Source organism: Paroedura picta, unplaced genomic scaffold (genome assembly GCF_049243985.1).
Source record: "Paroedura picta isolate Pp20150507F unplaced genomic scaffold, Ppicta_v3.0 Ppicta_v3_sca21, whole genome shotgun sequence".
Taxonomy (NCBI): domain Eukaryota; kingdom Metazoa; phylum Chordata; class Lepidosauria; order Squamata; family Gekkonidae; genus Paroedura; species Paroedura picta.
In genome coordinates this window covers 2,423,763-2,435,897 of record NW_027518618.1, presented here as the reverse complement: position 1 = coordinate 2,435,897, position 12,135 = coordinate 2,423,763, and the positions used below count along the sequence as shown (strand labels likewise).

Sequence of the window (12,135 nt, the reverse complement as noted above, 5' to 3'; positions counted from 1 at the left end):
GCACTGACCAATCTCTTCCATAAATCTGTCTATTCCTGTGGTCATCACTACAGCCTCTCGCAGTAGTCTTTCCTTTAATCCCTCCTGAACCTCCTGCCCATCACCTTCATGGGATGCCCTTGAACTCCATTACTTTAGGAGACAGAGAGAAAGCCTGGCTGTTACTGCAGCTTATCCCCAGAACAACCCTGCGAGGTAAGCTGGGAGGAAAGAGAGAGAGAGACTGCCCCAGCATATTAAACCGCTCCAAGAGGGGCCGTATATAAATCCCTTAATTAATAAATAAAATCAATATATGTTGCTCTGAAAACCTTCCAAAGCTGAGAGATGGAACAGAAGACCTTTTTGCCTGCGTCATTCTGTTTGGATTGCACCTTGCTGCTAAGTAACAGCACCTTAAAAGTCGCCATTTGGCCTTCTGCTGCCCCCCCTCCCTGCCCCCACCATACACCCTTTTGCTTTAGCCAAGGACTGACATGCCACACCTTCAGAAACAACCTGGTCTTTTCTAAATGGGTCAGCAATCAAACCCTCTCTTGTTTGGGCAAACAGATACAACCGTTCCCAAACCTCATCTATCCGGGGACTTGGCTTTGGAGCATTGTGCCAGTAACTTTCCAAATGGCCCACACATTCATCCTTCACCCACATGGCAGAGACGGCCAAAGAAACATCGCCTGTCCGGTTTCCGCACGATTTTATCAGCAGGAGTAGAATGCAGTTAAAGGTCCGGCTTCCCCTGCTGGATATTTCTCCAAGCCATGTGCAACTCAGGGCCTTTTCATCCGCACGGACATGTCGAACAATAACAAAGCAAAACTCTGAGCATACACAGAGTGCATCTCATCTGCCATGGTGTAATCACAACTGTCTGGCATTTGTAATTTGCCTTGAGTTCAAGAGAGAACTGCAGGCTATGAATAACATACATGAATAAATAAAGAATTTGGAGAGAAATCCGGAGAGCGGCATCTTTTTAAGATAGGAAAGGAAAGGGAGGTAGGATAGTTCATTAAAATCTGCCGATCACTATTAGAAGGTGACTTAATTTTTGTTTCACTCCAATGCCCCAAAATGCATCCCTCAGCTGCAGCACTACCAGTTAAAAGGTTTGTATACATTTTCCAACTGTTTAATAATTTTGGCATTTGATATTTCTTTCTGGTAAGTTTATTCTTCTCTTGCTGAATTTTCCACAAGGTTCCCTGTTTCTTTTGTCACCAGGCTGGCATTTAAAAGTTCGAAGCCCTGGCTTACACCATGCCAATAACAACCAGCATTTACCTAAATTTTAGGTCTTTCTCATTCTCATCCTGGCAAAAGCCAGAAGTCCTTATGTCCGAGAACGGGATCCAAACGCTTGTTGGAGACAAGTATCCCAGGTATGTTTGGGCAGCTTACAAATAGACACTTCAGGTTTGAAGTCCTACCGCATGCCAGCCCTTTATCAAATTTTCGGGCCTTTAATTGTCACCCCTGCAGAAGCCAAATCCATCTTGGACAGGGGTAGTCAAACTGCGGCCCTCCAGATGTCCATGGACTACAATTCCCAGGAGCCCCTGCCAGCGTTCGCTGGCAGGGGCTCCTGGGAATTGTAGTCCATGGACATCTGGAGGGCCGCAGTTTGACTACCCCTGATCTTGGAGAACAGGATCCAACCCACACTGGAGGCAAGTAACTCAGGTGGCACTTGGGCAGCTCACAGCCTACCTGAAAGCTCTAGGTCTCCGACAGGAGATTTGCAACACGTCACCCCAACCTCTTCAGCGTGCGACCTCCGGTGTCCCCCGCTGGGGGCCAGACCAGCATCTCTCTGGGCTTCTCCGCACCACAGGCCGGACGCTTCCACGGCTCCTGCCTGTCAATCATTAAACCAATGCCCAAACGCCACAGCTATATAGGACACGGCGGGTCTTCAAGCAGGGGAAGCAAAAACTCCAGGACCTCTGTCCAGATCTTGCACTTGGACTGGGCTCCAGCCGCGTGTTGTGAAGGGACTCCTTTTAAAAAGCCGCCAGGTGCTGGTCCCGGTGCCTCCCCCTCTTCCCCAATCAAAGCAGGGGCCCAGCGGCTGTTATCTGCAGGTTGCTGCACAAAAGAAGAGCCGGGAAGGGGAGGGTTGGTCTAGTAACCTGATTCCCCAAAGGTGCCCAGGGAAATAAGCCCAACCCAAGGCATTTGCTCTTGCTACCTGTACAAACCAGGTGGCTTCTCTCTTGCGACTTCATGGGGAAAGGCAGGGAGGGGGGGGGGAAGAAGCACAAGACTTCGCAAACACCCACTGAATGCAAACAAGAAGGGCAGGGTCATTAACCCCTGCAGCACCCAGGGTACCTTTAGGAGTAGGTCTCATTCAAGGATAGGGATGCTAGGAAATGCTCCAGAATTACAGCTCAGCTCCAGACTGCAGAGATCAGTTCCCCTGGAGGCAAGGGCTGCTTGGGAGGGGGGGGGTTGTGGCCTTGTGCCCACGGAGGTTCAGGGATGCCAGCCTCCAGGTGGGGCCTGGGGCTCTCCTGGAATTCCAGCTCCTCCCCAGATCACTTCCCTGCCCACCCAGAGAAAAGCGATGCTCGGGAGAGTGGGCTCTGAGGCCTTGTATGGTCCCCATCCTCCCCAGGCTCCGTCCCTAAATTTTCCGAAGTTTCCCAATCTGGATATGGCAACACCGCCCCTCCGCTTGAGGCTGGGTGTGTGTGTGTGGGACTCTTGGCAACCCAATTCCAGGGTGGTCCTGTAATTGCTGGTAAACTGTCCTTTGGCATGGCAAGCTTTACGGGATCTTGGTTCACACATAGGAACGGTAGCGACAAAAGGTCCCCAGCAGAGTCTTTCATTGCCACACTTGGCAGCAGTTTCTGGTAAGCCCTCGCAGCAGGGGATTTATTACGGCATGCCTTTTTCTGGTCTCCCGGGGATGTATCTTAGCCACCGCCGGGCCCCAGAAGGCATTCCCGATGCCAAGGAAGTCAAGCCAACACAACGATTTATTGTCCAGATAAACACGGGGAACAGCAGTCCAAGAAAAGCTCGCCTGCTGTGGAAGTTGAGCGAAGAGAGCAAACAGTGCAGCAGGGGATAACCGGGATAAAATGCATCCTTCCATCTAGGGTCTGATCACAATGCGCATCATGGCCAATGGGGCCTGTTTGAGTCCAGACTCCTCATTCCCACTAACCACCCTTCCCTCCCCCCCCCAAAGCTGAGCTGCCCCCCAAAGTATTAAGCGGCCTGTGAGGCACAGAATAGGGACAGGCACAAACCGGGACAAGAACCAGCGCTTCTCACAAATTGGCCGTGCTGGCAAGGGCTTGTGGGAATTGTAGTCCGTGGACATCTGGAGAGCCACAGCTGTGGCTCTCCAGATGTCCACGGACTACAATTCCCACAAGCCGCTGCCAGCCCAGCTCTCTAAAACCGGTACACCATGCCGGCTCCCCAAATCCAGAGAAATATTTCTTTCATTTCATCATATCCACCACTCGGCGGATTGGTCAAGTTTAAATGCTGCACGGGTGTGCAGAACTTGAACCGAATCTTTTTTTTTTAAAGTATATCTGTTTTGGGGGTGGGTGTGAACTGGTGTGGCCCATCTAGCGGCTGTAACTGCTTTTGCAGCGGTTTTATTCAATACTCACCCCCCCACACACACTGTATAATGCACTTTGCTAAACAGCAAAATTCCACTTGCTAAAGTGGATCAAAACTGCATTATTGAGCATGTGTGGAAGTGCTCTTATTAATTCCTGTTAAACTCTGTAGTCCGTGTCTTCCTATTCTCAGCTGTCTATGCACACTGGGGCATTGAAGAACCCACAATCACACAGGTTCCCTTGTCAGGAAACCTTGCTGACACCGCTGCATGTCTGAGAAACGCGACGAGTTCTGCAAGAAAGCAGGTGCGGAATCCTCGGTAGCGTCAGAATGCCCCTGCTGGATCAGCGTTCAGGCCTTAAAACTAGCCTTCTCCAAAGAATGTACGACCGAGGGTGGTGGTGGAGGGAATGCCGCAGAGGTGATGCTTGGCCTTTGGGGAGGGCGGTATATAAATCTAAATAAATAAATAAATAAATAAATCAGAAGCCACGTGGGGAATGGCCAGGTGTGGAAACTGGTCGTAAGGGCTTGGCGAAGTCCCCGAGAATCACTTCTGGTGTTCCTGTAATAAGGAAGTAAACCCCTGAAGTCACCCCACTTCTGACTATTCGCCCTCATGGAAAGACACCCCTAAGTTCTCCAGTCTCTGCTTTCCTTGGGAAAGAACCCTGGAATGCAGATTTATTGCTTCTCCTCTTTGCTGGGAAAATAAGCTCTGGTGTTTGTTCACCTGCTCCAACAGCTAGGCCACACCGCTGGAAGAATCAGTGGAGCAGGCCACCTCCTTGACTGCAACACCACCCATTCCTGTCTTCTGAGTTCGCTTGTTCTTTATAATGAATTCAGACAGGCAGGCAGTGACTTACAGCTCCCGTGAACTGGCATTTCACAATCACTCTTATCTTTCTTTCTCATGGACAAAAGGAGAGTTTTGTTTGGGCTGTGTGATTTCAGACAGCAGGTGAGGGGCTCACATCACATCAGTCCCGTCCACAGATACCCCAAAATCCCTCGAACATAGGAAATTAGCATTTCAGGGAAGGAAACTTCACCTTGACAAGCTTGTTTTCTACATGCAGGGAAGTCTTGCCCACAGAAGTGTTCCCTGTCATGTGAGTCTCTGCTAAGTCCTCCTGGGGAGTCACTTTTTCCTGCCCAGAATAATGGATGTTTTCAGCACTTTGGGGACATGGCGGATGGTGAGTGACACGCGCGTCCCCCGGTGCAAGGTGTCGCCGAGCTCAGATCCGCAGACATCCAAATTAGCCACTTTCTCTGTGACTTTGTCCTCTGTGACAAAGCGGATTCCATGCAGGTAACACAGATACATGTCTTCCCGTAAGACCAAGAGGCTGCGGGGTTTGAGGAGCAAGGAGAGGAAATGGCGCTCCTCTTCAGACTGAGAAGCCGGTCCCTGAAAAAGGAAACAAACTCCTAGGTGGTTGCACATCACAAATTTTAAACACCTGGCCCAGCAGATGCACTGCTGCCTGAAGAGCTGATCCCCCGAATGTGAGCCACCTGGAACCTGGCCCTACAGAGGTGCGGTTCAAACAGCTCATGCTGCCTACCTCCGCTCTGCACATCTGCCCCTTGGCCAGTGTGTTTTCCACACAGCTGTGGTTTCTGGCACCAAGCAACTGGGATTCCCACAACTCGGTGACAGGACCAAGCCGGAGGTCCGCCCCAAGGGCATGCGGGGAACGTTTTCTTTTTTTTTTATATACCTCACACAGGCTGAATCATAAAGAAAGGCTCAACAGTGAGGACGTGTGTGAAGGCACTCCACCCAAAAAAAACAACAACCAAATAAACCAGAGAAAGGGAGAGGAGGTGAAGGAAAGGTTAGCTGGCAGAGGCCTGGAAAACTGACATAGCAGAAGTGGAACAAGACCTGGCAATAACACAGGTGCACAGGACTTTCTAGGACTCTCCCCCGGGGGAAGAAGTTGGATTTCTGCTTCAGTAGCCCTGGCCCAGGCCACCCATGGAGCTCTGCCAGCTTCAGGGCCCAGGGATCTGGCCCGAGCAAGTTGGCAGCTCACCTGGCCCTGCCCAGCCAGGAGCAGAGAGAGGCTGGGTGGAGGAGACCCTTCCCCTCTCGTGCTCACCTGTTCACCTTCCGCCTGATGCCCTCTGCCGACAGGATGGTAGAAATCCAGAAGGGTGTGGGACCCTAAATTGACAGTGGTGACTGTGGGGAAGTACAGCGGGCCATCCTCGTGAGGCTGCCCAGGAAAAAGAGATGAATCAGGACGAGAAAAGGGAGCTGCCCATCTTGGCCTCCAAGGTGCCTTCACAGAGGATGGGACAAAGGGAACCTCAAAGGCCCCCCTTCACACACACACCCATGTCAAGGCGCGAACCCCAGGTTACGTTACCATGATCCCCTGGCCTGGGCAGTACTCATTCACCAGGACGTGATTCGCTGGCTTCCCTCCGAAGACGCCAAGGGAGGACACTTTGCTGGCATACGCCTGAAGCCAGGGGGGAAGCCTCTCTGATACCATCCCCTTCGGATGGGGCAGCCCCCCTGCACAAGGACACATAAATTTGCTTGTTTTCCTCCTCTTCCTTCACAGACCACTTTTCTCAAGGCGATTTGAGGCATATTACAGCCCAATCAGCCGTGACCTCTAATAAACGGAAGCATGCCACAGGGCTGGAACTGAAGGACTGGAAAACATTGGTGCTTCCTTACAAGGAGTCGTGTATATGCACAAGAATCTGGCTTCTCATCAGTGTTTCCTCTAAGCCAGGGGTAGTCAAACTGCGGCCCTCCAGATGTCCATGGACTACAATTCCCATGAGCCCCTGCCAGCGAACGCTGGCAGGGGCTCATGGGAATTGTAGTCCATGGACATCTGGAGGGCCGCAGTTTGACTGTGTGCATGAGCAGCTGGCCCATTAACATAGGAAGACCTGCTCAGCAGACAACTGGAGCACGACAGGATCATGCATTGCCCACGGTCCGTTTGAAGAGTGCAGTAATTATATTCTGCTTTTAGGGAAGGCGTATTCAAAAAAATTCCTATCTATAATCGTTTACGCATCTGCCAGGATGGGAGCATTGAGACATCGGAACACGTGTTACTCCGATGTAAATTAAACGATCAAATCAGGAGAGAACTTATTTTATCGTCCCCACAGAATAGATCCAACTCGGAGGCAATTAAAGACATGTTGTCAGATAAAGACAGTGAAATAACTTCTGCTGTTGCCAAATTTGCTCGGAGGGCAATCAAAACAAGGAACAGCTGGGTGAAAGAGAGCCTCAATTGCTAGAGATAATGGATTTTAAAATGTGATTTTGTTTATTCTTACAGTTGGAACGTTTTAAATTCTATACTATTTTAATTATCAATGAATTCTTTTATGTACGTTGTAATTTGATTACTGGTCTGGTACCATAATAAAGACTAAGTTATGAATTCCACATAACAGCCAAGAAGCTGATTGTCGGGGGAAGAATTATTTTTTTACTGTTGCTAAATTTGACTGCTGTCTTTTTTTGGGGGAGGGATTTCAGTGGATTTCTTCTGCTGCTCTTTCAATGTATTCTTTTAAAAAATGAATCACTGATATTTTATCTTGCTTATCTCTGGTTCTACTTGTCTCTCCAACTGTGACTGAAATTCTTCTGCTTTTTGGACAATTCCTTTACAGAAAACCGAATTTCTGATATTTTATGTCACCTATCAAAGGTGCTACTGGTCTTAGTGACTTTGATTGAGTTATTTTTCCTTTCTTGAAACTCTTGTGAATGTGAAGCCGATACGGGAATGAAAGACATTAATGTTGATGGCTGTTTTCCCTTTTTGGAAAGATGTACGTCCCACAGACACGCATAAACCACCATGGGGGTGGGGGTGGTCAAGTCTAATGTCACAGTATGGCTAAAAAACTGGGACCATCCTGCAAAAGAGCAAGGGAAATTTTACCACATACTTTGTAGCTGATCTGAGGTAGTTTCTGAGGGCCTGCTGGTAGAACAGGTAAAGAGCTTTCACACTTGCTAAATAACGCAGAGTATCCGACAAAGGAAGGTTTGACTCTAAACCAGGGGTGGGCCAACTGTGGCCCTCCAGATGTCCATGGACTACAATTCCCATGAGCCCCTGCCAGCATCGCTGGCAGGGGCTCATGGGAATTGTAGTCCATGGACATCTGGAGGACCACAGGTTGACTAGCCCTGACCTGGAGTATCTAACTCAAGGGTCCCCAATCTTTTTGAGCCTGCGGGTACTTTTGGGATTTCAAGTTGGGTGGTGCTGAGTGTGACCCTAAAAAGGCTGCCGCAGGAGTTGGGGGCAAACTCAAAATGGCTGCTGTTGCTTTTGCTTCACGAGAGCCGCCGATAACAATGGCCCCACCCACTTACCATGGCCCCGCCCACTTACCATGGCCCCGCCCACTTTTTGATAAGCCTGCCTGCAGTAGAGGAAGCAGTGGTGGCCGGCCCGATGGGGATGCCTGGGCCAACTCTTGTGCGGGAAAAATGATCCCTACACAGAAGCTACATGGAATCAAGCCACAAATCTGTGAGCTGAAGAGTAGACCTTTCACATCATGCAATCCACATCAGATTCACACCCATATGTCAAAAGTTTACCCCAATTCTGCAGTCTCCTCCCAGAAAGTTGAGTCCATTTCGGCTTGGGGGCACCGTAAACCTGAAGGTGAAAACATGTTATTTATTATTATTATATTTATTATGTGTTATGTGTTATGTGTTATTTATTATGTGTTATGTGTTATAAGTGTTATGCAAACACTTGTAGAAAAACTTTAAAAAAAATTAAGGAATGGATCAAATTTAGGAGAGATGCATCTGTCAACAGCTGCAGAGTTTCCATGTCAAGAGGCAGTCTACCTCCGAGGACCACACAACAGGGGGGGGGCGTGGCCAACACACCCGGAAACTGGATTTTTACCCTGCCTCCCCAAAAGCATCCAGCTGATCCCTGTTGGAGAAAGATAAGGGATCTTGACAGGCTATAAACTAATCCCACAAAAATATTCTTAACCCATCACAGAAAGGGTGGAATAAATGCACACACCTGTTGCAAAAGATGCACTTCCTCGGCCTCCGTGATGAAATCCGGGATATAATAGGCAGTGGGTGGACACTGGGAAGAACAAAGAGACTTCAGGCAGAGTAAAAGCTTTCAAAACACTTTGAGGGGGCCCAAATTCAAATCCCCACTGTGCCACGGAAGCTCACTGGGTGACCTCAGGCCAGTCAGTCTCTCCGCCTGGCCTACCTAGCAGGGTTGTAGTTGAGCAAATACAATGCAGGAAGGGAGAAAAGCATGGCAAGTTATCATGGGTCAGCACAGGGCTGAGTGAACAAGTCAGCTCTCCAGCTAACTAAAGCAACAAAAAAGGAGGACTCAATGCAAGGAGGATTGACTTGATAAAGGTGTTAACATGGACACTTGGGAGGCCATGAATTCGCAGGGTCACCATCAGGGAGAAGCAATGCAAACAGCAGCCGTGCCCTTAACTCCACGTCGTGGACAGACTTTTTCTCCCTGTGCTGTGGAACTTCACAAAGGCAGAACAGCCCTTTGTTTTAAACTGGTGAACTGGTAATATTGTACAATTGTGAGAAGTCTACAGTGAATACCGGGTTGGGCCTTGACCGGATGGCCCAGGCTGGCCTGATCTTGCCAGATCAGATGCTAAATGGGGCTGACCCTTGTTAGTATTTGGGTGGGAAACCTCAGAGACATCCCAGGGTTGCTACGCAGAGGCAAGCAAGGGCCAACCCCCTCTGTTTGTCTCTGTTTGCCCTGACCTGGATGGTCCAAGCTAGCCTGACCTCACAAGATCTCAGAAGCTAAGCGGGGTCAGCCCTAATTAGTGCTTGGATGGGAGACCAGGGTCGCTGTGCAGAGCCAGGCAATGGCAAGCCGCCTCTGAACTTCTACTGCATTGAAAACCCAATCTCCATCAGCCGGACTTGATGGCACATATCATCCCACCACCACCAATATGCGCGAAAGCAAAAGGCTCTTTCAAAATGTGTCCATATGAAACGGAGATCTCCCGGATGTATTCTCTACCAAAGTGCCCCTGCCCCCTCATCGTTGAGGTGGGTATTGAAAAGCTTTCTACGTCAATCGCTTGGAAGGCCCCCCCCCCCACTCTACAGAAGCGACAAACTCTCCCACCCAGACAGTACCTGGCCTACCCGAAACGGCTCCAGCGCTAGAGTACCAGCACCTGACTCCGACATCTTGAAAGCATGCGGAGGTGAACCTTCCAGACTGCCCCTTGAATAACGGCAGCTGCAGGAAGGTCGGGAAGAGCTGCTGTAGCTACCTGGGGAAGAACAAAAGCATGTAAGAGAGAGCTAAGAATTCAAAATGACCTGGTGGAGGCCAGTTGTAGGGTAGGCAAGACAAAATATTCCGCAGGTAAATAATCCCATTTATACACAAAAAGGAGGGGGAGGGAGTGTTAGGGAAAGTCCTTTGCAGGTTCAGAAGGCAGCGGGAATCTCACATCTCCCAGTCTGCCCCGTGGCTGTCAATGGTTCTCCTTCCCCCATCGGGTCACTCTGGTGCATCTTCTTCTGCTTGCCAACAACAATATTCGTGTGTGGAGTTGACATCATTCTGCAGTCTGTGCATTACTGCAAGGTCGTTATTAAGTGTCGGGGGTAATCCAAAAGCCACGTGGGTTATTTGTTGGGGTCACAGTTTCCTGCAAACCTGGAGACTCCCCCAGTTTTGTGGAACCCTAAACCACAATGGTGGCTGGCCCCGTTTTGTGGTGTTAGCTTGGAAGGCCTACCAAAATTTGCCAGTCCAGAGAATCAGTCCATCCCCCATCCACCCATCTATCTATCCATAAAAAAGAAAAACGTGGTATACAATAGTTAAAATTTAAAACATCTCAAGCAATTCCACCGCAGTTGGCTATTTCTGAAATTACAATGGGAAGGAAGGAAGGAGAGGCAGAGAACTCACCAGCCCCGCATGGTGTCTAATTGGGGTGTTGATAGAAAGGGTGGGAATAACCCTTCAAAGCAACCGTTTCCTCCAGGGCGGTCGGCTGGAAACCTGCTGCACTTTGCCTTTAAACATTTTTATTAATGTTGTTACCCACCCTGAGCAATACTGGAAGGGCAGAACATTAACATATGTACAGAACGTTGCCAGCTAGAAATGAGGGAGGGGGGGATTTTCATAGTCAGAGTAGTTGAGCAGTTGGATGGGCTGCCTAAGGAGGTGGGGAGCTCCCCCTCCCTGGTGGTCTACAAGCAGTGGCTGGACAGATCCTTATCCTGGATGCTTGAGGCTGATCCTGCACTGAGCTGAGGGTAGGACTAGATGGCCCTTTCTAAAAAGACCCCAGGAGTCCTGCCTCCCCAAACCAGAAAAGGACCCCAGGCAGGGGATGGGGGGGGGCTTGGATGCCAGCTCCAAGCTGCAAAACTCCTGGCGATTTGGGGCTGGAGCCTGGGGAGGGCAGGGACCTGAGTGGGGCGCAGCGCCCTAGAGCAGCGGTAGTCCAACTGCGGCCCTCCAGATGTCCATGGACTACAATTCCCATGAGCCCCTGGCAGGGGCTCATGGGAATTGTAGTCCATGGACATCTGGAGGGCCGCAGTTGGACTACCGCTGCCCTAGAGCCCTCCACCACCACCACCACCACGTACCCCTTTCTCTGCAGTCTGGAGTGGGACTGTCCTCCCGGGGGATCCCCAGGCCCCGCCTGGAGGCTGGCATCCGTTCCTTCCCCCTTGCTCACCCAATCACTGCAGCAGACCGCTGAGGCGCGAGCTTCCGGGTCTCCCGGGGACTGGCAGCTCCTCCCGCAATGAAAAAGCAGAACGCAGAGTAGGCCCCGCCCTTCGGAAAGCAAGACAGCCAATCAACTGCCGGCGTGCCCGGGGCGGGGTCTTTGAGCTTACTGGCTAGGGAGGAGAGGAGGGGAGGGGAGGAGCCAGGCTCCTGGGGCGGGTTGCCACCTTTGGGTTGGGAAACACCCGGAGACTTTGGGGGTGTGGCCGGGAGTGGGAAGGATTTTGGGGAGGGAGGGATCTCAGTGGATCTCTCCCCTCCCCGTTTTCTGCAGGAGGGGGGCTGATCTCTGTCGTCTGGAGATGAGCTGCAATTCCAGGGCATCCCCAGGTCACACCTGGAGGTTGGCATCCTGGATATTGGAGGGATTTTTGCTTTTGTGCGCGCCAGGATTGGGTTCCTTTTGGAATTGGTAGGGGGAAGTGCCCCCCCTTCCCCAGCACTAACTGAGGAGCTCTTTCCTCTTAATGCAGATCTGTCCTTCTGAAGAAGTGAGCGGTGACTTCCCAAAAGCTCCTCCCCCGCCACTTATTTTGGGAGTCTCAGGTGGTCCTCCCAGGCGAGGGAATTAATGGCAGGACTCACACTGCGTTACAACTTGCCAACTCCAGCCTGGAAACCCTGGGAGATTTGGGGTTGGGGCCTGAGGAGGGTGGGTTTTCAGGAGAAAGGGGTGTCAGTAGGGCATAACGTCAAGGAGTCCATCATCCAAAGCTGCCGTTTT

At 50.6% G+C, this 12,135-nt stretch overlaps 2 protein-coding genes across 6 annotated transcripts in view; both read right to left on the bottom strand.

The window, feature by feature from the left end:
* SYNE4 (spectrin repeat containing nuclear envelope family member 4) overlaps positions 1-2,661 on the bottom strand; it is a 29,828-nt gene extending 27,167 nt beyond the window's left edge. For all 4 annotated transcript variants that reach the window (XM_077318662.1, XM_077318664.1, XM_077318663.1 and 1 more), the window contains exon 1: positions 1,711-2,661. The gene's annotated coding sequence lies outside the window, so the exon portion shown is untranslated. The remainder of the gene's footprint in view (positions 1-1,710) is intronic.
* A 2,261-nt stretch (positions 2,662-4,922) lies between these two features.
* ALKBH6 (alkB homolog 6) lies at positions 4,923-11,397 on the bottom strand. Of its 2 annotated transcripts, XM_077318667.1 has the most exons (6): positions 11,267-11,397; positions 9,785-9,924; positions 8,658-8,726; positions 8,210-8,270; positions 5,709-5,825; positions 4,989-5,011 (listed from the first exon to the last, which is right to left on the bottom strand). In XM_077318667.1, exons 1-5 carry the CDS (start codon positions 11,334-11,336, stop codon positions 5,713-5,715), a joined length of 453 nt encoding a protein of 150 aa, XP_077174782.1. In that variant the 5' UTR covers positions 11,337-11,397; the 3' UTR covers positions 4,989-5,011; positions 5,709-5,712. The 2 variants fall into 2 exon arrangements, with proteins under 2 accessions (XP_077174783.1, XP_077174782.1); XM_077318668.1 differs by lacking the exon at positions 5,709-5,825 and having other exon boundaries at positions 4,923-5,011.
* Between the last annotated feature and the right edge of the window lie 738 nt (positions 11,398-12,135).